This window comes from Lineus longissimus, chromosome 7, assembly GCF_910592395.1.
Source record: "Lineus longissimus chromosome 7, tnLinLong1.2, whole genome shotgun sequence".
Classification (NCBI taxonomy): Eukaryota; Metazoa; Nemertea; class Pilidiophora; order Heteronemertea; family Lineidae; genus Lineus; species Lineus longissimus.
Window position 1 is genome coordinate 7423669 of NC_088314.1, and position 23874 is coordinate 7447542.

The following is a 23874-nucleotide window of genomic DNA, read 5'->3' on the forward strand; positions in this document are numbered from 1 at the left end:
CCCTCTATGTCAAGCTTGCAACTGTCAAGTTGTGAAATTGTCTCAGGATGTCTGCGACACTACAGACATAGCTTCAGGGTTGCATACTTGGGAGACCAGTGGCATATAGGTTAGGGCGCCGACTCATTATAAGTTGTTGCATTGCTCCACCACCGCAATGCACCTTTTAGGCTTCAGTAAGGTTGCTGGGACTGACTTGCATATGCTTTTTTGGCTCACCGTAAGGGGAGTCTATACGATAGCGCTGTGTCCGTCGTCGTCGTCGTCGTCGTCGTCGTCGTCGTCGTCGTCGTCGTCGTCGTCGTATCCTAACAGTGGCACGTTTCTTAACTGCTAGGGCTATGAACTTGAAACTTTGTACACAGAATGCCCTAGGTCAGCTGACCTCTGACACTGATTTTCGGTCCGATCTGATTCTCTGTTTGGCCACCAGGGGGCCAAATGTCGATATCTAAAAAGTGTGATATCTCGCTTATTAGTGACTTGTTTTCGATAAAACTTTTGTTGTAGGTACTCATAGCAAATATACATTTTATATTATACGGGTTTTTAATTTGACCTTGTTTTCAAGGTCGCAGAGGTCATATGGCGTAAATTGGCCATTAGAGTGTAAACTATGGCACGTTTCTTAACCACTAAAGCTATGAACTTGAAACTTGGTACATATAACCCCCTATATCACATAGCCTCTGGTGCTGAATTTTGGTTCGATCTGATTCCTAACTTTGCCACCAGGGGGCCAAAAGTGGATATCTAAGAAGTGTGATATCTCGCTTATAAGTGACTTGTTTTCGATAAAACTTTTGTTGTAGGTACTCATAGCAAATATACATTTTATATTATACGGGTTTTCAATTTGACCTACTTTTCAAGGTCACAGAGGTCATATGGCGTAAATTGGCCATTAGAGTGTAAACTATGGCACGTTTCTTAACCACTAAAGCTATGAACTTGAAACTTGGTACATATAACCCCCTATATCACATAGCCTCTGGCGCTGAATTTTGGTTCGATCTGATTCCTAACTTTGCCACCAGGGGGCCAAAAGTGGAAATCTAAAAAGTGTGATATCTCGCTTATAAGTGACTTGTTTTCGATAAAATTCTTATGGTAGGTATTGTTTGGAAGAATACATCACATATTTTACGGGTTTTCAATTTGACCTACTTTTCAAGGTCACAGAAGTCATATGGCGTAAATTGGCTGTTAGAGTGTAAACTATGGCACGTTTCTTAACCAGTAAAGCTATGAACTTGAAACTTGGTGCATATAACCCCCTACATCAGATAACGTCTGATGTCGAATTTTGGCCTGATCTGATTCTTTATTCGGCCACCAGGGGGCCATAACGGAAAAAGGAAGAAGTGCAATATCTTGCCTATTTGAGTGAATTGTTTTCGATAAAATTTTATGGCAGGGACTCCTAGCAAGGATACATCACATTTCCTATGATTTTTGGATTTGACCTCCTTTTCTAGGTCACAGAGGTCAAATGGCGTAAATTGACCGTTCGAGTGTAACTATGGCACGTTTCTTAACTGCTAAAGCTATGAACTTGAAAGTTGGTACATGTAACCCCCTACATCAGATAATCTCTGACACCGAATTTTGGCCTGATCTGATTCTTGATTTGGCCACCAGGGGGTCAAAACTGAAAAAGTAGGACGTGCAATATCTCGCTTATTAATGACTTTTTTTCGATGAATTTTTTATTGCAGGGACTCTTAGCAATCACACGATATTGATCTTGTTGATGTCATAGACAATTATTGGTTGGATCATAAACTTATATATACTGCCCTGTCTTATTACTTGACATCAATACACATCTAAAAAAAGTCTTCATGCCTGATTGTGTTCACCATATTCACCTCTAAACTAAGCATGATCCTGCCTAATAAAAGATGTATACGGTGAGCACAATGGCCCCTGGCCGTTTCATTCCAAGTAAGAGCAACGCAACAGCCCAACAAGGACCGGGAACATTGTTGTAAATTAAGTGACAAAACCAAGTTCTACTTGGACTGTACTGCAAGACGCTTTCAATTTATCTTTATAATCATAATAGCACGACCATCACATTTTTATTCCCCATCACTCCTCCTCTAGCTCAGAACTAAACAAGATCTTTCTAAGTTTCTGGGCATTTTATTACCGATACAAGTACATGTATGTGCCATGTCGATTATTGCAAGGTTTTGACAATTTTCAAATGACAACAATCTTTGCACATCGTCCAGCTGGCTTTTCATCAACCAATGCTACTTCTGTGAAGACATTCCAGTGTTGTTAAATGTATTCCAAAGAGATTATGAGACACTCTGATGTTCGTACAACCAGAAACAGAGCTCGCTACATGCATGTCTTTGGTACAACCTATGTCAACATCACACATGTAACTCAATAGTTGAAGCTCGCTATCTGTCTCTGGTACAACCTATGTCTTATCACATGAGTAACTCAATACCTGTGCTGAATTATCCATGACACCAAAGGAGCGCGCTATCTGTCTCTGGTACAACCTATGTCTTCATCACATGAGTAACTCAATACCTGTGTTGAATTACCCATGACACCAAAGAAGCTCGCTATCTGTCTTTGGTACAACCTATGTCTTCATCACGAGTAACTCAATACCTGTGCTGAATTATACCCTTGACACCAAATAAGCTTGCTATCTGTCTCTGGTACAACCTATGTCTTCATCACATGAGTAACTCAATACCTGTGCTGAATTACCCATGAAACCAAAGAAGCTCGCTATCTGTCTTTGGTACAACCTATGTCTTCATCACAGAAGTGACTCAAAACTTGTGCTGAATTAACCTTGAAACCTTAAACATCGGACTACATAGCATTTTTTTCAAGATTTTATAACTGATCAAACACATGGATTTCCTCATCAGGTATCTTTATCCAAACACGGGTTAACAAAAACTTCAAAAAGTGTAATTCAGAATTATTCTTATCACACCTTGATGACCACAACATTTTTAAGAATACCCTGTTTCAAGAATTAACAAAGAACAGTGTTTATTCATTCTTGCCTGTGTGCCCTTCTAAAACAATAATCATTTGTCATTTGTAAAATATTACATTTATATCACAAGTATAGACACGCTGTAGAGTTATAAAGATTCTGATAAAAATGTATCAATAATTTCATTACCTGTAAAGAAATTGGTGACATACATCTACTTAACACGCCTCTCAACAAAAAAGCAAACCTTATATTTTTTTGATAGCATCAAAAAGTAATAAAGACAAGTCTTCATTCAGTCTTGATAGCATCTCTATAGTTCTAATAGACTAAACAGGAAACAGCACACTCTTAAACAATAATGGCTTTAAAACATTCTATTATCCAACATTATAAATATTACAGCAATAACTTTATAGACATAAGGTTATAATACATGTACTTACTGAAAACTATTTAGATTCAAGCTTACATACTCTAAAGTAATGATTCTGGTCCCAAAGTTGTCAGGATATGCAGCATGTTTCTGTGGACTGGAATTTACACAATCTCACATATATTGTCAGTGACTGCTCAATACCATAAAAAGGCCTGGCGACTTCTCAGATTTGAGGTGATGGGTCACATATGTCGTACACTGCAGACAAGCAGGAAATATTTTGATGATCAAATTAAACTGAAATTGAAGTAAAATCCTAGTAAATCCTGAAGGAGTAACCAGGAACTCAAACTTTTATAAATGGCCCCATAAAAAATGCCATTGAAGTGATTTACATGATTAGAAACAACACAAATGAAAATGAATAAATATGGCACAAGTACATGTAACGCTGGACCTAATTCTTGGTCATTCAATTATGCATCAACGACAAATAGATCTATCTATCCTGATAGTTTCAATACAGATAGTAATGTAGAGAGAATACATGATCCTGAGATTCTGATGGCAAATTCTTATCAGCTTTGTGGGACTGATGGTCAAATGGTCAAAGCAGCACAAAACTGCTTAAAACTCGCCTCCTGTGTGTTGTGTGGCCCATTAAAACTGATACTTATCCGTCTGCAATGCGCTGGAAACCATTCTGAGGCATTTGGAACAAGCTTTCCAAACGATTTAAAAACGTGTTGAAACAATTCAACTTTCTTATTTACAATGTATACCATCAGTCCTACGAGCACCAGGAAAGAATCTCCTAATAACTAAACTTTCCCAGGATCATGTATCGGATTCTCTGCTGACTCTCCTTGTAGATCAGATATTCGCTCTGGTCGAAGCTACTCTTCTGGTAGTAGGCGTCACGCTTGACTGGTTTGCCTTGGGGTACAACCACCGCTTTTCCATCCAACTTGAGAGATGTATCCTGTTTGGGATCTGCAATCAAAACGTACATTGTAAAGAATTAAAAGCTTTCAGCAGAGGTCGTCAGTTTTAGACAGAGAGACAATTTGACCTGCCATCTGAAACAGTGGGCACCATTTTCATGTTTTAGGGAATCTGCCGGGAAATAACTTGCATAGCCGAAGTTATAGGTGAAAAAGGGGCTGCAATTACCCCCATTTAAGCTTACAAACTACGAAGTGGCAATACACATAGCACTAGCACTAGTGTATGTAGGCTATATTGATTGGGGTACAATGGATCACTAATTAGTAGATCAACTCTAATACTTTTAAGCCCCTGTGATGATATGCTGAATTGTGGTTTGTGTTGACAGAGATGAAATTAGATAAATTTTTTGTGAATACCCTTTCTACTTACCTGGTTCATTCCATCCCATGGCAATGACAGAATCGCTGCCAGAGGGGGCTACTTTTAGGGTGTGATCATCCCGTGTGATGTGGTGCTCATTTCCCAGAATCACCTCATTTAAGAACATGATGCCTTCATTAGAAGGAGCCGTCCCAACTGAAACAAGGGAAAGCAACATGTGAATAACATGCTGTTATAGGAGGCCTTTCTATTTTTGCAGAAAGGCAAGATGAGCAACACAAAAAAATATAAATGGTACGTAAAATCGACGTAAAATCTCGGTTTGCTCTGATAATGGTCATAGTGCGTTCAAATATGGCTACCAAATATGGTCGAGTCAGCAATGCTTTATCACTTGCCAGCTCTGTTAGCTAACAGAAACTTACCATAGCCAGACGACTTCCCGTTCTCAGAGGCAAAATAGATGCCACGTCCAACCCTGCCTCCGCTGTGAGGCATGATGCGGAGACCTGTCTTCAAGATGGCTGCCACAACTGCAACATTGGTACCATGCCAGAGCAGTTTACGATTGCCCAATTTGTCATGGACGGCAATTCTTTTGGCCTGGAAGAAGATTATCATTCGTTGAGATGAGGCGTAGAGCAACAAGCGACCCAACGCAGACAAATTACTTGAGATGTTGAGCTTTTCACTTTGCACTGACTGTCTCATACTTTGGGCCAGTTGGAAACTCTCATATCTACATAACATTATGTATGCTTGACCCTGTTTTCAGAAAAAGCCCCTTGCAATTGTACATGCAGACACAATTTTTTTTGATATCCTACAAGATAGGTGAAACTGAGACCCTTTATACTTGTGAAGCCCTACTAGTGATACTTGTCATGATGCCAAAGCTTTTGTACTTTTTAAGACAAAAACGTATTACATATTTTTACTTACCTCATCATGGCGATTGACTTTCCAGACAGAGTCGATGACAACTTTCCTATAGCCCTGTGTATTCTTACAGTACGTATCAACGACCTAGAATAAAAGAGAAAGATTACTGTAGGTTTTACCATGCAGATTTCTCTGATGATACGCAAAGGTGCATGGTTAATGAAATCCAACAGACAAAGATTATTGTGCCTTTCAATCAAGGTCTTTATGCCCTGGACTTTCATCTTGGGGGCCAGGATTCCCTTGCACACCTACCTTAAATTCTTTGCTCTTCTTGTCCAAAACGTCAAGGTCGCATTTCAGGAGTTCATAATTAACATCAAGAGGATGTGGTATATCACTTTTCTGAAAGAGAAATAGTGAGTTATGAGTATTGTTTCCATGCAGATTGCACCTAAATTTTCTGACCAGATCGTGGAAAAATGTCCATGTTTTCAAAGCACAACAAAAGAGGACTAAATACTTACGCATGCCGAGAGCGTTTTTTGTTTCTGCTTCTGCATTGACTGGGCAATCTCAATATCGCCAAGGACCTAAGGGAGAGAAGAGAGAAGGGAACTTGAATGATTCGTCCATATTTGTAAGAACAAAATGCTAATGACAAACTTCAACTAAACTTGTAATTCCTCAAAAGTATCAGAAGCAGCAAAAATATATAAGATGTCTTATTTATTTTTGGTCGCAGTAAGACTGCAAGATATACTTTGAAGTCATCATACCATTAACAATAAACTGTATCAATACACACAGATTCAGATTCAGATGCACAGAGTCAGATTAAAGAAAGTTTTCAACTTACAGCCAACATGTCATATTTCTTCTGAAGCGTCTCGACATCGTCGATGATTGGTGGCCTCTGTCGGCCAAAATCATGCGGGACAACCGTGTAGAACTTCGATGAGAGTTCCGTCAGCTTGGCCTTGCCCTTGCCCTTCTTGATTATCTCCTCCATCTCCTCGAGGCACTCGAAGCCCTTTGCTAGCTGCGGCTTGCTAAGCTTTCCAAGTGGCATCTTCTTCACATCTAGGATAATCAGAAATAAAATTTATGTGAGACTAGCAGGCAAATGCAACCAGAAACCTATACAGATGATTCAAGAAGGGTCCAAGTGAGCAACAGCAATTAGAAATGTTAAAATTCAAGTTCAATTCTAAAACTCGTGAACAAACCAAGTAAGCCTTTAAAGAGTTAATCTTACCGATATCAAATTTCTTCATGGCGTCTTTAAACATATCTGTGTCCAAGATGAGATTGAGAAGCTTCTGGGTAGTGGCATCGAGTGAGCATGGCTTAGTCTTTCCGATCCCACCACTCTTGGCCTGAATAAAATAAAGGTGCAATGCTTATAAAAAACAAAGACAGAGTTATCCACTTAGCATCATCTTAGCATCAGTGACTTTATAATAAAATCTGCCAAAATGAAACGGCCATGAAATTTCGGCGGTTTACGGTAGATGAAATAAACCCGAAGTCTTTTTAATAACTCCTCCCTACCGCAGGAGCAGATGGTGCTGCATCATTTCCATCATCATCCGCCATCTCAATAAGCGAATATTTTCCCGCCACTGGTTCGAAGCTGTCACGATTTTTCCAGTCATTTTTGGTCTTGTCTTTAAACTTCTTTTCAAATTCTTTGATGGCCTTGTTGACATCAGTGAATGGCCCCTTGATTGCATTGGCTCCGCTTTCACCCTGGAAGATACATCACAGTAAATTTGTCAAAGAAGTCAAATTATTTGGCCAATGATTTCAGACATATATCCACATTATCTAAAATTCTGAATTGTAGAACATAACAACTTACAACTCGTCCCCATCTGTTCCAAGCATAGTAGTTACGACCACCAACAAGTAGTTGGATGACGTAGTATTTATTGTTGTTCTTGCCAATATTGGTCTGGTTCAGCATGCAGTCATAGTCTTCATAAACCTGAAAAGACAGAGCAGAGGGTGCTACAGAAGTCTTTATGAACGTGAAAAAACAGAGCAGACGGTGCTACAGGAGTCATCATTAACCTGAAAAGACAGAGCAGAGGGTGCTCAAGTAGTCTTCATCAACCTGAAAAGACAGTGCAGAGGGTGCTCAAGTAGTCTTCATCAACCTGAAAAGACAGAGCAGATGATGCTAAATCAGTCCTACTCCTCTTGGTGACTTGGTTGTTCCGTGGTCGTCTTTTTCTAACTCCCGACTAGTTTTATCCATCAGCCAAGTCATAGAGTTCCCCTCCTGGTCAAGTTGAAGTGAGCACTTCCACCTGCTCTCTGAAATCCTAGAACGTTTTCTGAACTTTGATCAAACTAAAGTTGCCTACCTCATGATTACTCTTCAAGTGGCAATGCTCATCAACTTTGTGAACTTTCTTCTTACTGGACCCAGCAGCTTTGAGGGTCGAGACAATATCGGTAACCGTAGGTTCTTCTGGTTCCTTCTTGGCCTTCTTCCCACCAGCTGGAGCCTTTGCTGGCGCCTTCCTTTTCGTTGCTGCAGCGCCCTTCTTCTTTGGAGGCATGATCAGTTTAGATCTAGAACAGAAAAGAAATGCAGTCATGTTTATCCATTGGTGCTGCCTCATATTCATGAGTATTCTGGCAAGACTAGATCAATTTTGTACAGCCTGATGAACTGTGATTGTGATAATCTGAAGAAAAAACAAGCTAACAGTGGCGGCAACTGGTAGCTAATTGTTTAGAATGCTAGGCTAACAGTTCAACTGATGACGCAATGTACTACTGATGTAGGCCTACTTGTTGATATTATTACACTTCTACCTGAAGGCTGAAGACGTGTCTTTGTTTGTAAACAAGGGTATGGTCAAAAAAAGGGGGAGGGAACAAGCATGCTTGTCCTGATGCCCCAGCCTGTTATTTTATGAAATAAAGAAGGGTAACACATATCCCTAATTCCAAAAATCAATCTTGCCTGGCAAAATCATACCACAACATCAGTGAGTTTACAAGCAAGCCATAACACGTCAAACTGCGGTAAAAGCTACGCATGCATGCATACCAGGACAGGCCACAACCATTTTAAAGGCCATGTACACAATGTGTATGGTTAAGTTGCCGGTAGGCCTACAATGTTTATGTGCTGGTCCTGGTGAGTCATCAATATCATGAAAAGGCCTGGGCCTTGAGGCCTGGGCTGGCTCGCAAGTGGTGTGGGGTAGGGGGTTCCCCCAATACCAGCTCAATATTTACTGCATGTGAAGCAACTAGGATTTGAACAGCAAAGTCAATTAGTTCTTGTGAATCTTAACTCACATCTAGAACAGAAACTCGGTTTGTCTGGAGTGGGCAGATCGAGTGAGTGCCAGCTTTATAATGGAAAATATTGACAAGCTACAACTTGTTTGGGGGAATCACCAATGACGTCATTATCAACGTTGTGGTTGTCGTTTCCAGTAATTTATGATGACTCCGCTCAAACCTTGGATCACTCGAGACACCCGCGTCAACAGATTGTGCCAAGATTTACCCCATTCCAAGCGAGCCATTTCAAAAGCATCTTAAACAATTTTAGCAAAACTAAACAGGGCACAAGTAATCTTGAAACACAACAATCAATATTAGATCCACCAAGATAACAGTTTCACCATGCCAAATTAATCGAAGAACATACTAACCTGATGGTATTTTTTTTAAACAGTGGACCACCCAAATATAACTAAACAGGTGAAATTCTGTGACCCACTTATCAATGTTGTGCCTCCTTGCTATATAAATTGAATGCAACAAATGGCAAAGTGATCTATTGCAAAGTGTTTAAATTTCATCCATGTTTATTTTATCAATATATTTATTACACCCTTTATCATGTATGGATTAATCTGTACTTACTCAATGAAATTCATCAATTTATGAAAACACATTAAAGGAATCAGGCCTTGAAAATGATTATCATGATATGATGATAGGTCTACAGTAAAGCCGAAGGAAGCTGATGCAGTCAACACATTGACAAGATCATCTTGCAAATTTTCAAGATCCACACTACATTTAATTTCAGAACTGTTGTGACAAAAATAAGGCAGTAATATATTCCAGTTATATTCACCAGCTAAGAAGTCCAATACACTTCCAGAACCTCTGGTGTCTTGACACTAACGGCCCAGAAGCCGAAAGAATCTGCAATGGGGCAGAGTCACTTGTGTACCTTTTCAGGGACAGTTCGGAGGTCAGTCAGAAAAGTAACTAACGAGGTGAAACAATGGTTGGGATGTCATTTGCAGTTTCTGTACAAGCCGATTGCGGCAAAACCGCCCATGTGACATCAACTACATGTAATCAGGCGACATCACCATATGTTGGCACTGTCATGATATTCACACAGGCCTTAAAAAGGTACACAACTTGCTGTGCCATTTGCAGAGATTTATCAAACGTCCACCTCCTCCTCAGGCTGAGAAATCGCTTCTCTTTGGTCTGAGATCGTTCCAGCAATTCAAAAAGATTATATGGACAGCCAATCTATGATGTACGAGTATGAATCATTTCTTTACTGTTTCAGAATTCGATGTTGGTGATCGATTCCTACTCAAAACAGCATTAGGTACACCTTTGGTCATCGTCTTGATGTCCCTCTCCCATTGTTTCTTGTGAGTGGTGTACAGTCTCATAGCCGCCTGCGCATCCTGAATCTGAAATGAGGATGACATTTCAATAAGGACTTTTGTCAGTTTTAAGGATGTCCATAATAGATGTAGAAGACCTGATAATAATGGAACTTTTAAACATCATACATCAAGATTACTACCCCTCATTAAGGAAGCCCATGGGACTAACAAATGCTATCTTTAATTGAGAGGTGTTCTAATTACAGTGGTAAAAGTTAATTGAAATGACCCAATTTGGGACCAAATGAGGTGTCCTCTATAGAGCGGATGTCCTTAATAGACAGGTGCCTACTATAAGAGGGTTCACTGTACTAACCGAGTTGTGCTCCCCTTCCTGTACTTTGACTCCCAAAACTTTGTCGCAGAGTTTCTTCAACGAGGGGTTCGCACCACCAAAGAGTTTACGGAATGGTTTAAATCTGGCTGTATCACGTATCTTCTTCCTGGGGTGATCCAAGAACAGCACCTGAAAGTGACAAAGTGAGCACCAGTAAAGAACATTGTCCATAGGCATGACAACTTCAGCAACAGGTGGTACCAGCATATTTTGCCATCATTATAATCTGTGTGAAGTGTAAAACTCAGATATATCCACGATAGTCTACATTTCCATATACTCCAAAAAAATCTGCCACCCTGGTGGCAAGGAGTCGAACTAGTTATAACCGCTTTCATGGAAACACAATGGTCAATCAAAAACTAGCAGAGGCATTACATTCTTCAAAGCACAAGTTTAAGCAAAAAGCAGACAGAAATTCAATTCACCTTGAAATCATTATGTAGAGCATGACCAACCAACATTCTCCCCTTTAATATATCATGAACATCTTTCTGGACTTTACTAAACTCCTCTCCTGAAATCAAACAACGTCTCCAATGAATAGGTGTTTTCCTGACATCAACACTGACACAAGCAGAGGAAGAAGGATCAACTGAGAAATGTTTTTACACTCTAGCAACTATGATTGATGATTTGTAACATAGGACAAAACTGGAGTTAAACAGAGCACCCACTCTGTTTGAAAGATACAAGTGGCTTCGTCTGTCATATGAAGGACCACTGTTTGACCTATTGACTGTAAAATAAACCAAATGACTAACTAAACATAGACTCACTGCTTTGCATGAATTGCAGCTGAAATATCATTCCTAAAATTCATCCATTAAGTTCTTGACTAACACAGTTGAATAACACGCGACAAGGAAAGCCTTCATTTGTATTACTTCCTACATTTGATCATGAATGAAAGACCTACCTTTCACCATGTCAGCAGGCCGGATACCACTAACATGTGTTCTGTAATCAGTGACATCTTCCTGGGGTTGTAGGTACTTGTCATAAATGCACTGTCCAAACTGGTTGACTATCGAAACTCTTGCCAACATGCTGTCCTTCCCATCAGCACCAACACCAACCATCTCACAGTCCATAGCAACCACCTTTGTTACCCTAGAAATTACAAAAGGAAATTGTCAATCAATGGCAATTAATTTTGTTACCCTGGAAACATTTGTACCAACGACTTGACTTCATATTATCATTAGCGACCACTTTGGTGACCTTAGACCAGGGATAGATGGTTATGGCCTTGGACTTTAGTTGCCCTGGAAACTAAAATAATCCATAGCAACCAACTTGGTTACCTTTGGTTTTATGAGAAAGATCTTATTCTTGTTGAACTTACCCCTTAAATGAGCCTTGTTTGACAAGGGGATCCTTCTGGGTCGACGACTTGGACTGAATAAGCGCCTTTGTCTTGAGTGAGTCAATTAGGATGTCATCTACATCGTCAAACCAGATCTCGGGTTCTCTGCAAGTGCAATGCAATCAAAATGAAAAGTTTTAAGATAAGACTAAGAAACTTTGCAGGCATTTTTATCAGTTTCACTGTTTTGTAGAGCTCGGCAGTCTTCGATTTTAGGACAGTATACTAGTATCATGTTCGTTTGATTTCAACTTGAACTTTTTTCTTCCAAAGTAAGATGTGTAAATGAAAGCTTCACAAGATAACAAGAAATGTCTTGATACTAACTTTTCTTCCTTCTTTGCCTTAACTTTTCCTCTGTCTTTTGCAGAGTGTGGCTGAGTTTTTGACTTAGGCCTGGCTGAAGTCATTGCAGGTTTTGGGAGAGTCTGGAATAGAACAAAAGTGTTGAGTGAGTGTTTTATAGCTGTTCATTTAGTTATGATTTCAACTTGTTCATGCTGATGAAGGTTACCGTACTTTAGGATATCAGCAGAATATCAGAGTTTGCTTCAGCTCCTTTTTATTTCAGAACCATTTAAAAACTCGCCTCGCCACCAGAAACATGAAAGAGACCTTCGGACATGTTGGAAGCACTGCAGGTAGCGGCTAATCAAATACGTAGAGGGGAACAGTCACTCATGACCCTTTCAGGGCTCATGAGGTCAGTTTATACACCAGAAAAACAACAGGAGGTGAAGATGTTCTTAAAAAGATGATGGGCCGAATTTACAAAGGGTGTTTAGCTTAAAACAGCGTTTAATGTCTGAATAGACAGAGTCAGGGCCTTGCAGGGTTTCTTCATGAAAACCGCATTAGGCTTTGAAACTGATTATGTAGAATTTACACGCGTCTAACTCTTAAACACCCTTCGTAAATTCGGCCCAAGTTGTTTTGTTCGCAGTATTTAAAACAAACGAGAGATTCCTTACCATCTGTAGCTGCTTCCAGTTAGACGATACCTCTTCTGGTTTGTCTGGTAGATGGAGACGCTCTGCTTTCTCCACAACGCTGGTCACAGTCTCCCTCCTCTCCGTCAAAACATTTTTCACTTTCAGCTCGCCAGCAGGTGATTTCAATTTCTCAGTAACAGCTTTTACAGGAGACTTTTGATTCTCAAGGATTTTTTTCCGTTTTTTCACTCGATTTCTGTGTTTGGCGATCACATGAGATGTTGCTGGTGGGACACCTTTAGAAGGTAAAGGTTTCTCTGGTTCAGTTAAACTGGTATTTGGGGTGTTCACCCCCAATGGTCCAAGCGCCGAACCTGATGTAGTCCTTTTTCTCTTGGAGCGCTTCCTGACAACCTTCGACCAATCCTGCTCAGACGAATTATCTGGACTCTCAACAGCCGCCATTTTCTTTTTCTTCACAGGTTTGGACCTTTTCAGCGTCTCTTCAACCAATCTGACAGGCTTTTTAGAATTTTTAGTCTGTTCTGCTAAAGCATCAGCCTTCCATTTGTTACGCCCCTTTCTTCCAGTTTTAGCATTTGATGGTTTGTATTTTTTGAAAGGAGCGGCACTTTGTTGGGCTTGATCAGTCGCTTTCCTCTTTTGACCCATTTCATGAATCAATCTGAAAATTGAATAAAATGTTGAGTATTGATATTGAATACCAACAGCAATCTAAACATCAATTTCAATTGAAGAAAAACTCTAAATAGAACTTTAGAAAAGATGTTTTTAAAGGGGTACGCCATTCGTAATAAATCTGCTAGTACTGGTGGTACAGGAAAAAAAAGTGCCGTTATACCCTGTGACGTAGTGTTGTTATTATGCATACAAATTTGCTGAAACTAGGGTTTTTATTGTATTTTTATACATGTCTACACAATGGCAATGCTGAAATTAGTATTTACCGCTACGCAATAGGACTAGGACTAGGAGATTTTCTAATTCAATTACAATTACAAATTTCAAATTTTTGGCGACCGGCGGAGGCCTACAGAAATTAATGTGCGAGGCCGTTTTGACTCGATAACTGGGACGTACGTGAGGCCGGACACCCGGTACATGATAATAGTAAAAGTTATGTTGCAAATGGCGCTCCATAAGGTCGGAGTTGCGCTGTACAAATGTACAGCGAAGAGTACAGAGAATAAGAAAGACATTTTTCAACGCGTGTTTGGCCCTTTCCTCACCAGAGAACACTAAAATGATTTGTCTATATTGAAGGGTTAACATATATGAGTAATCTACTATCTTCACTTCATGAAAAGTATTGATTTAAGAGATTTGTAACCTGATTTATGGAAGTCCCTGGATAAAATCATGCTCGTCTTGCAATATTTACGTTACTCACTCGGGTTACGGAACGACTGAGTAAATCTCGGTTTCATATTTTTTCCTGTGCATTGAATATACACTGATGATACACACTAGGCACGCATAACCGAGGTCAGATGAAATAACTCGGCTTAAGAACCGTGCGCAAAGACCACGTGGTTTCAGCTATCGCAGGGTTCGGATTTTTCCAGGAGCTGTTTGGGGTGAGAGGTGTTGTCGAAAACGTCAGATTTCGACGTGTTTGGTAAGCATTAGCAGGAAAACAATACAATGATGAGATAAATGAGGACTTGCTGATGATGCTCAAATGATGATCGCGGTAATCGTCCTACAGATAACGAGTGGGGAGGCCAAAACAGTGCAGACAGTTTCTGTTTCCTTTTGACAGCTGTATACACTGTACTGTTGCATATACTATGTACATACATACATGTACACTATAGTGTAAACATAGAGTGATATATACATTAACTTTGTTATTGTTCCTGTTTGGATGTACTTCTATTATCATTATACTCCCTTCTTGTCGTAGTTTAGGAGGTGTGAGTTGAGGTGAAGCGGTACTGCCGGTAGAGATCATGTCAAGTGGAGGAGGGAGATGCTACAAGTGCGGCAAAATTGGTCACTTCATCAAGGATTGCAAACAAAAGACAAGTGGTATGTTCAGAAGAGGTACACACAGACATCATTCATTTGGCTGTTGTGTGCGTTCTGTTATAAACTTTAGTGTGCTTCGTTTGCAGGCAATTATTTTCTAGTTTAAGATATATCAGACGATCAATTATTCAAAATCATGATCGGGGCAAATCTGAGCACACTGGTTTCCTCTGGGGTTTCAGTTGTCCACCTATATGATACTATATCCATTACATTTACAATAGAATTCAGCAAAATAGCAACCTAATTGACCCTCAGGTTTTAACACAAAATTGATAAAACTTTGTCAAGGTAAAGGAATTTGCATCTGACTCAAAGTTAAACTCCAACAATATTCAGCCAGTGTTCCGATAAAGTTGCTTGGATAAAATCAGTGAAGTTTTAGTTAATCTTTGATGGAGTATTTAGAGCACAACACTAATTCCCCAAAAAAGCATGCTGTTTGTTTGTCTCATTTAATATTTTGTAAGATTGCCCTGTTGACAGGAAAGAAAATGTGGTTTCTGTTGTGTACGCCTCATTTGTAGTGTAATGGTGTATGTAAATTTTCACTCTCTGTTTGAAAGTCACACTTTATCTTTTATCTTTTGTAAATTGTCTTTATATTTTCACCAGCTTCCTTTAATAAAATCAAACATTTACTAAAAAATGGCAGTGGCTTTGTTGCTTTTCTGACTAATGATTTGAATTCCTTCCTGCCATTGCTTGTCTTTTAAAAGCTTTGATTTTTCAGGGTTTCCTCCAGAAAACAGCTGTGCATTGTTGATAATGATAGTCACATTTTGCAGGCTTCAGATTTTGAGTGAACTATAAGCTACCATCAAAGTGCTGATAATATGAGGCTAAAGATTACAAAATATAAATCCTCCTTGAACCCGCAACCCTCATTAAAGGCTAACAAGAGATAAAGCAGTGGCTTCAGAGCAAACAAATATCGGAGAAAACACCCCGTCCTCCTGAGACAACCAATCTTGTGGCAGATAGTAAACTTACTCTATACTTTTAGGTCAGTGGTGGAAACTACCATTCTCATGTGTAAAATCTGGAGGAGACCCTTGTATTTCATTCCATTCTTTGCCACTTAAAACGAACAATGAACTAGTTTCGACCATCTTTAAATGCCTGGAAAGGATAGACAAAGATGTGACTGAATGATTGGATAGCATCAAATTTTGATAATGTAACGTTGTTCATCTGAAAATTCAGCTTTTCTTTACAGAGAAATGTTATCAGTGTGGACGTACTGGCCACATCGCCCGTGAGTGCAACACACGCTGTTATAAATGTAACAAGCATGGGCACAAGGCGGCCGAGTGCCAGTCAGATTTGGTGAATGGTATGTAAGCCAGTGTTATCTATTGTGTGCTAGCATTAGGTGTTTAAATGTTAACAAAAATCTGACCTGATCTATGTGCGGACAACACTTTTTGTGCTATGCCAATCCCAAAGACTTGATTCCTCATCTAGCCATGGAACATTTCCGTGATACAGAATTTCTTAAAAAAGGACGTTCAGTGTGAGATGCTTGGAACCAGGCCTTGCCTTGAAATGCTCGGAGTTGAGGACTTTGCTTGTCTTGGAACCTTGAGAATGCTTTGGGCAGTTATGGCGGTGCCTGTTCAGGTTGACTTGTCCTCTTTTCCACTAATGACATTGTTCCACAGTTAGTGTTGGGAGGAATGTCGTCTTTCAGGGTTGTGCCTTTGTGTTGGTGTTAGCTTTAGAGGGTGTGTTGTTCTGTGGTAAGAAGATAACTCAATGCTTGTTGTAGGAAAAAATAGATACCATACTGTCTGTCAGTGCAGTCTTAATTGGAACATTGCCCAAAATGTAGATTGTAGATTGGTGTAGTCTTATGTGATGTAACTGTTGAGCACTCATGAGAGAAAGTGGCAGCTTGTGCATGTTTCTATCTTCTTTCTACATCTAACAGCCTAACATAAAAACTGCAAATCCCATAATCCATATTTGGCAGCCGCTGAATCTTTTTTCAAAAGTTCATGTTTTACATCCATAAATATTATGGATAACTTTCATAAATGTTTTGAATTTTTGAGGTTGAACAATAGTCAAAATGATTGCCTGCGAGTTCCCTCTGCAAGACATTCTTCTTGCACCAGAGGCTTACAAAAATGAAGGGGTCTGTAGTTCTGCAAAATTCAGTTTAACATTAAAATTCCTTTTACTGCTTTGCATCTCTCACATTGTATTCCGCACTGAAAAATTATTTTGCATTTTATTCAGAAAAGATTTCTCCCTGTGACCAGTACCGGTAGTAAGAGTTTTATCAAAATATCTTAAGTTGTGTCAAGTGGAAATAACTTTACTCTTGGGTGTGTCTCTATTGATTCTGTCTCAATGGACATGCAGGAGTACAGTCAGTTTCCTGCTTCTCTGTAATGCTAGTTCTTCTACGCTGGCATTCTAATTTTGTTACCTCAGATTTATAATGAAAGGATTTGATTCCTTGTTCTTCAGGAGCATGCTACAACTGCGGCAAGCAAGGCCACGTGCAGCGTGACTGCGAGAGCTCTCTCAAGCCATGCTACCGCTGTGGTGAGACTGGCCACATCGCTAAGGAATGCCCAGAGGTGAACGTGGAGGATAACCGCAAGTGCTTCACTTGTGGGGAGGTTGGACATATCTCCAGCAATTGTAAGGAGAAGGGACGCTCCCAGAATAATGTCACCTGCTACAGGTAAGCTCAAATTTGGTTGGTCTTAGTTAGTGCCTCTACTTCAGTGCAAGCTGCTTTTTCTGAGTGCTGGTTGCTTGCTGCTACACTGATTCAACACCAGTTGGGTTATTGGCCTGTCAAGCCTCAATATTTTGTCCTCAGCTAGAGAACGGGAGTCCATCAGAAATTAAAATCAAGTTTCTAACTCGGTTTGGATGTGTTCTTTTGCTTGCCTAACCATGGGCACCTGGTACTTTGAATAATCAAAGGATGTGGTATTCGAAGTTCAGTGACTTCTGAATTGCCGCAAGCAATGTGGCAGTTTAGTGCAGTGCTGTCGGAGAGATGAAATAAGAGGAGTTGGAAAATTATGATATAAATCTATTATCCTTTCCAGGTGCAAAGGCCAAGGCCACATCTCCAAGGACTGCGACCAGCCAAACCCTCGCCCGCAGGACACTCGTGAGTGCTACAAGTGTCATAAAACAGGCCACCTTGCCAGGAATTGCACCTATGAAGCAGAGGATGATGATTAGAGATTTCCCTGGTTGGTAAATTATCTTTCTACAGCAATTACTGTAGCAAAAACATTTCAAACATCCTTATTTGGATGTCTTTAGTGCATTATGCAACTTTGCTGCAATAAAATCTTGTGACATAAACTAAATAAAATCACGTAAGTTAAGAAATATATGACTTTGTTTGCCCTGTCTACGTCTCGGTTAAAATTCAGGGGTGCTGACATGGTAAACTAAACTAGGCCGTCACTGCCCATTGTTGCTGTGTGACAACAACATTTAATTGCTTTTTATTTCGGCACAGTGCTTTCGGCACAGTGCTGGCATTTTCGAGTAAGGCCACTCTTTCGAAAAGAACTTGAAAAGAGTCTTATGTTGCACCGTGTTCACATGGTGGCTTTGTGTTTTCAATAAACTTGTTTCTCTTCCAGTTTCGTCATGAAGTAATTCCACCAGAGGACTGACATTAAAAGAAAGATGGTCGCTTGACACTGTAGCAGCAGCGAACCATTGATTTATTAGCGTAGCGCTTGATCTCTGTAGTAAGTCCTGTAGACAAGCAGCAGACAATATGTTAACAACTGTTATTAGTTGAAGTTAAAGTAGGTGTTTTGGGCTTGAAGTGATATGTGGTGGGTGTGCTCACTTTCTCGGTCAGGGCCTTGAAATCCTGAAGGGCCGAAGGCATTTCACTAGAATATGAGAAATTCAAATTTTACAAAACTTAAATTGGGGAGGTGTCCTCTTGCAAAGTCAGGATGTTTTGTCCTATGTCAATTGTCAACGCATTTCTGTTTGTTTAAATTCCTGAAAATAAATTGTGACACTTTCAATGAAGTGTGTGGAACAAAGCTAGGGGATGAAACAACCCAGCTGAACAAGTTTGACGGTGTGAATCGTTTTCATTGGAATGGTTAAATTCTTTACACAAATTGCTAACTTGTCTCTGTTAGAAATTGCCTTTGGACCTAAAGGGTTTCATGACAGTGGATTGAGCCTGTGTAATAGTGATCCAAGTAATGCAAGACAACAGTTCCACATCGAAGTGCATGACAATCCGTGCCATCCATACATGTATGAAATTGTGAAGTATAAAGGACTCAAGTTGCTGGTTAAAGCGTCAGTTGCTAGTAACTTGGACCACTATTTCACAAGCCCCAATCTCCCTTTCCACCTCGAGTGTAACAAAGCCAGAGGTGGAGACAAGGCCCGATCTGACCTACTTGTGTTGTATATTTTCTCTATTGGTGTTCAAGAAGTGTAATGTGTATCAAGTGGTAGAGCTAGGAGAAGGTGTTTGAAGTTTGTTTCATTTTCATCTGGTTAGTCTCCCTATTCTGATAACCTGATCAAGCATCTGAAGTCTTCTCTTGGTGGCATGCCTGTAACCACAATCGAGGTATAATGCCGTAAAGGTCTAGTTTGACAACTTGAGGCGAGCTATTTTCACTGGCATTAGATATTGAAATTTGAATTGGCGAGCATCGCTACCAAAAAGGCTTATGCAAGAGGCTAAATCCTGACAGTCAACCAGAGTAGTCAACACAGGCCTCGCGTATGGTTATGACGGCATCTGTTATAGAAGTAGAACTGCGCACAAGATACATTCGCTGAGTCGATTTAATTTGCAACTGTCAATTTTCAATGTCATTTAAACTTTACTATCAAAAGACTTTATGGTAAAAACTGTCGCTTTAAAAGTTACGTTGTGGTACTTGTCCCATGAATCAAATGTATAAACACTTGCCAATGACTGATTATTTTCTACTTAGAGCAAAGATTTTGTATACGTCTGTGCCAAATTTTGGAAATTACTTTTGCACATCATCTAGTCAGCAGAATTCAGCTGTAATTTCGTGGTATAGATAGTAAATCATCGGGGTTTTGAAAAGTATCTGGAATATTGTGAATATCAAATTTATATTTTGTTAATTATCGTAAATAATGTACACGAATAATCAGAATATCATGTGAAATTGTTATGGGGCGACCATAAAAGCCATTGGGAGGTTATAAATAGTACTTATTATGTACTACAAATGTCAGACTGTTCAATAACATAATTTATGCAAGTTTGGAGGAAGAGGTTGAATTCGGGGAGTTTAAGTCTTTAGGCTGTGATCTTTTATATTTTGAAAGAAAAATATTCAACAAAATCTGTTTATAAGTATTGTCTGAAAATCATGTACATGTACATTGATGAAAATGCGAAGTTTGTTCATAAAATTTGTATTTCGTGGACTGCCTGAACCCTATTTTTCACATTTACATATACGTTCATGATATAGCTAAAAATCTTTCATGTCTTATGTTCTTATTTACTTTGTGCTTACACCCTGGTTGTGCAATAAAACCTTCAAAGCTGATAGGTTGAGTTTTTGTGCACACAGTCAAACTTGACTCACCGTAATTTATTAATCTTGAAAGCAAACGCCATATAATGATTTTAAACGTACTGAAAAATGACTTGATCATTACTGTGCACAACAACATAGGGTGAAAATTAGCACATTAAAATTCTTTAAAAGACTGTTAAAGTATTTATTTATTACATGTATTTATCTTTTTATTTTTCCTCGAACAGTAGCTTGATCTCATTTACATCATCCGGTCGTTTTTAAAGCTCATGTGTATTTGAATTATTAGCCTATAAGTTAGGGAAACTTGTTGTTTGGAAATGACACTTAATGTGCTATACTTGGAAATTTGTTCCGAAGTGGATTTTTGATTATTGGTTTGAATAAAATTTGTTCTTTGATAGAAGCACAAAAATCATATGAAGTTTTGGCTTTGTCTCTGGAATATTGAAATGATTCTCACAAATCATGTATAAGTTCTACATGTTACTACTGTACACTACATGTAAGTTAGTAGTAATTAGAAAAAGAGTCATCAAAATGCTTCTCTATTTAAAATGATAAGAATGATAGCGTTTCTACATATGGTTGACAGGTAAAATCATGAAGCCAAACGTTCTGTTATTGTTTACAATTAAAAAAATTACTCGCATATCATTCAGGGTGACCCTCCTCATAGAACCATTCCACAATTTTTGTTATGTAAATCTAGCATTAGTTTTGTACAAATATTTTGGTAACAATAAAATGCCTCTTATTTCACTGAGTATTGCCGCAGCCAAAACAACATTTGCTCCTTTATTTCTAAGCGAATTTCACGAACACTTACATTGTTCAAAGATTTGATAATTGTATGCCAGCCAGTGTTCTTTAGAAGGTTCATATGTTGGCAAAAAAATGCAATTTTGCAGTGTTCAAGCAATTTGACCAGGATTGGTACATTTGCCTTGCAGAGGAATTCTTCTCTCATCTTAACTTTTTTTGGTGAAATTTGGTAAAAAATAAAGAATATATGACATTTTTGCCACGGCAGTACCTTGGGATATGAAGAGTAGGCACATTTTGTACACTGGAGGACACACCATGTGTTTTGTACCTTTATAAGTATCTATGGATGTAGCATAACCAATCTTGTGCATTTTTCTGTTGAAGAATTTTAAGTCGCATCAAGTATATTTGATTTCAACTTTATTTGTTCTGTTCAGTCCTGTAGGATTATTCTTAAATATCAACAGACAATTTATAAAGGATATTTTCATGAACAGAAAAACGTTTTGGGTAGGATTGGTGGCGATCGTATTTTTTGTAGCCACTGTTTACATTCATGATCATATAGAATTAAGACGTGAACAGCATAAGTAGCTAAATGACATTTATCAGGGACTTCTTGTGATAAACCAGGTTATAGCCATAAACAGGGGTTATAGCCAACTTTATAAGTGTAACCAAGGGATGAGAGTCTTGAAGATGTTCTTGTTTCAATACAGTGTGGCTTCAAGGGATATTTTCAAAATATTTTTTTTGTATGATTCGTCCTTCTCCTTAGTGTTATTCTGCAGTTGGTGTGTCTTTTTTACGCATTTCCTGTTGTTGGTTAGAGGGAGCTCCTGCTTTGTACTTTCATATTAACAACTTTGTAAAGTCTAAATATGGTACAGATGATTTGTATATCAGTTTTTCAGGCATAAACAGCTATTTCTCTGTAAGGGGTCATACTTTTAAGTATGAACATGTTGTTCTAAGATATAACTGGTATTTAAACACTACTGGGCTACCCAAATGTATTCAAAACTCTGGTATTGGTTTTATGAAGTACATTATTTGGTTCACATTAGTTTTCACTGATTTCTTGGAGCAAAAATCCATTGGTCACACACACCTTCATTCTTTGCTTGTCCGCAATAGGGAGTTGAGTAGTATGTCTTATACTGGGCACTGTGTTTTAAAAAAATTATCAGATTTAATGGAGAGGAGTTGACCAGCCGAGATGCGTGCAGTCCTTCCTTTTTACGGCCGTTTATTCCAGTGTTTAGGCTTTCTTCAGAGGGTAGTTTGTTATTGTATTACTATGTATAAGAACACGTCCTACACGCACCTCGGCTGTGGAGTTTTTAAAAACTTGTTCGACTTTAAATTGTCAATGTCATCGAAGAAAATTTCCCATGTTTTAGGCTGCACAATCACAAAATTTTAAACAACATCAAATTTTGTACTGATGCTGTCTGCTGGTACACTTTTAATGTACAATGTACATGTAGTTCGCCGTATCTGATTCCAAATCTACTGGATTTTCTCCCTTTTTTGGCGTGTTGTGCAAGTTTCATATCCATTATTGATCATTGCTCGTCCCTGGCATTGGTAATTAACTAGTCGGACAGATGACATGGGTGTATGTACATAAGGTGATAAAAGCGTGTTATTTCATAAAAATTCATAAATATGCATATTTTAAAGAATGATATTTTTATGCATTTAATTAGCTCGTTAGTCACGTGTTCATGAAGTTTGACTACGAGGAGTTTGGAGGTGTTTTGAGGTCATGGCGAGGTTACCATGGAAACCATAATGTGCATAACCATGATCATCTAAAGTGAGAGGAGGCGAGATCTAGAGTTGGAGATACTGCCACCTAGGAACGACGAAACGTACTAGATATTTATTTTTATACCGTATCTGGGAGTTGGCTATTAATGGACTTTTTGGTGAAAATTGAGCATTTATTTAAAGGTGGCTCGTTTTGTTTTTAGGCAGCAGTTCACTCGTTCCTAGGTAGCAGTGGTGATTTGCAAAATAAAAGTGCAAAATCTGGTATTTTGCTGATAACTTATTTTGCATGCTACCTTTGATGAAGGTGCTGATAATTTTTTAGAAGTAAAAAATATGTAATGGATATGCATCTCCTTGTTCTTCTTTTCCCACCAATCAGTAATGTTGAGAAGGTGTTTGCCTTAAGTCCTGCACAGAAGAGCGTTTCAAATCCCTGTGACTTGAGATGAAAATCATTGCTGCGTGCGATGAAAAGATCTCTTGTTTGAGGTATCGCTGGGATTGATGTCGAATACCAATCTCTGCGATCACTGATCTTTGTCACAGGTGACTGCAATGACCACTGGAAATAAGCAGTTATTGTTACATGCGATGTCATGAGCGTAGCAGCTATTTGAATCGCTAGATTGCAGGGCACTTTAGATCCGACCATTCTGCATTGTCGTGAGACATCATTTCCCCTGCCTCATTCATATCCTCTGGACCTCTGTAACAGGTGAAGATGTTCACATTTGTCACCGAGATTGGTTCTCTGCCCAAGTTTATTGGTGATGTATTAATATCTGAAGTCCATGCTGTTTGGATGAGAAGATGTCTGACATCTTCACCTCCAGATGAAA

General features: G+C 39.0%; 3 protein-coding genes across 8 annotated transcripts; 1 reads left to right on the forward strand and 2 right to left on the reverse strand.

The window, feature by feature from the left end:
• Positions 1-2096: 2096 nt before the first annotated feature.
• On the reverse strand, positions 2097-9008 carry LOC135491422 (protein mono-ADP-ribosyltransferase PARP3-like). Of its 3 annotated transcripts, XR_010447817.1 has the most exons (13): positions 8895-9008; positions 7946-8156; positions 7438-7563; positions 7128-7325; positions 6832-6952; positions 6433-6656; positions 6101-6166; positions 5889-5978; positions 5634-5717; positions 5117-5294; positions 4740-4886; positions 2638-4352; positions 2097-2553 (listed from the first exon to the last, which is right to left on the reverse strand). XR_010447817.1 is itself a non-coding variant. In XM_064777282.1 (12 exons), exons 2-12 carry the CDS (start codon positions 8141-8143, stop codon positions 4174-4176), a joined length of 1611 nt encoding a protein of 536 aa, XP_064633352.1. In that variant the 5' UTR covers positions 8144-8156; positions 8895-9008; the 3' UTR covers positions 2098-4173. The 3 variants fall into 3 exon arrangements, 2 of the variants coding, with proteins under 2 accessions (XP_064633352.1, XP_064633353.1); XM_064777282.1 differs by having other exon boundaries at positions 2098-4352; XM_064777283.1 differs by lacking the exon at positions 8895-9008 and adding an exon at positions 8403-8414 and having other exon boundaries at positions 2098-4352.
• Positions 9009-9394: 386 nt separating this feature from the next.
• On the reverse strand, positions 9395-14296 carry LOC135491031 (RNA exonuclease 4-like). The gene is made up of 8 exons (XM_064776664.1): positions 14236-14296; positions 12924-13569; positions 12280-12380; positions 11932-12057; positions 11503-11696; positions 11012-11100; positions 10563-10712; positions 9395-10270 (listed from the first exon to the last, which is right to left on the reverse strand). Exons 2-8 carry the CDS (start codon positions 13554-13556, stop codon positions 10121-10123), a joined length of 1443 nt encoding a protein of 480 aa, XP_064632734.1. The 5' UTR covers positions 13557-13569; positions 14236-14296; the 3' UTR covers positions 9395-10120.
• A 137-nt stretch (positions 14297-14433) lies between these two features.
• On the forward strand, positions 14434-23378 carry LOC135491424 (CCHC-type zinc finger nucleic acid binding protein-like). 4 transcript variants are annotated; one of them, XM_064777285.1, is made up of 6 exons: positions 14434-14523; positions 14812-14951; positions 16156-16272; positions 17415-17634; positions 18011-18160; positions 18563-23378. In XM_064777285.1, exons 2-5 carry the CDS (start codon positions 14858-14860, stop codon positions 18147-18149), a joined length of 570 nt encoding a protein of 189 aa, XP_064633355.1. In that variant the 5' UTR covers positions 14434-14523; positions 14812-14857; the 3' UTR covers positions 18150-18160; positions 18563-23378. The 4 variants fall into 4 exon arrangements, with proteins under 4 accessions (XP_064633355.1, XP_064633358.1, XP_064633359.1 ...); XM_064777288.1 differs by having other exon boundaries at positions 14812-14936; XM_064777287.1 differs by having other exon boundaries at positions 14450-14523; positions 14817-14951.
• Positions 23379-23874: the final 496 nt, after the last annotated feature.

What these genes read in the sequence shown, in the direction of transcription:
- LOC135491422 (XM_064777282.1), bottom strand. Translation starts at nt 8,143, where the DNA reads ATGCCTCCAAAGAAGAAGGGCGCTGCAGCAACGAAAAGGAAGGCGCCA. An exon ending in AGAAATATGACATGTTGGCT is followed by an intron (nt 6,167 to 6,432) that starts GTAAGTTGAAAA and finishes TCTCTCCCTTAG; the next exon opens with GTCCTTGGCGATATTGAGAT. An exon ending in CGGGAAGTCGTCTGGCTATG is followed by an intron (nt 4,887 to 5,116) that starts GTAAGTTTCTGT and finishes CCCTTGTTTCAG; the next exon opens with TTGGGACGGCTCCTTCTAAT.
- LOC135491031 (XM_064776664.1), bottom strand. Translation starts at nt 13,556, where the DNA reads ATGGGTCAAAAGAGGAAAGCGACTGATCAAGCCCAACAAAGTGCCGCT. An exon ending in ACTGGAAGCAGCTACAGATG is followed by an intron (nt 12,381 to 12,923) that starts GTAAGGAATCTC and finishes GTTCTATTCCAG; the next exon opens with ACTCTCCCAAAACCTGCAAT. An exon ending in GCCTGCTGACATGGTGAAAG is followed by an intron (nt 11,101 to 11,502) that starts GTAGGTCTTTCA and finishes GTTTGATTTCAG; the next exon opens with GAGAGGAGTTTAGTAAAGTC.
- LOC135491424 (XM_064777285.1), top strand. Translation starts at nt 14,858, where the DNA reads ATGTCAAGTGGAGGAGGGAGATGCTACAAGTGCGGCAAAATTGGTCAC. An exon ending in CCAGTCAGATTTGGTGAATG is followed by an intron (nt 16,273 to 17,414) that starts GTATGTAAGCCA and finishes CTTGTTCTTCAG; the next exon opens with GAGCATGCTACAACTGCGGC. An exon ending in AATAATGTCACCTGCTACAG is followed by an intron (nt 17,635 to 18,010) that starts GTAAGCTCAAAT and finishes TATCCTTTCCAG; the next exon opens with GTGCAAAGGCCAAGGCCACA.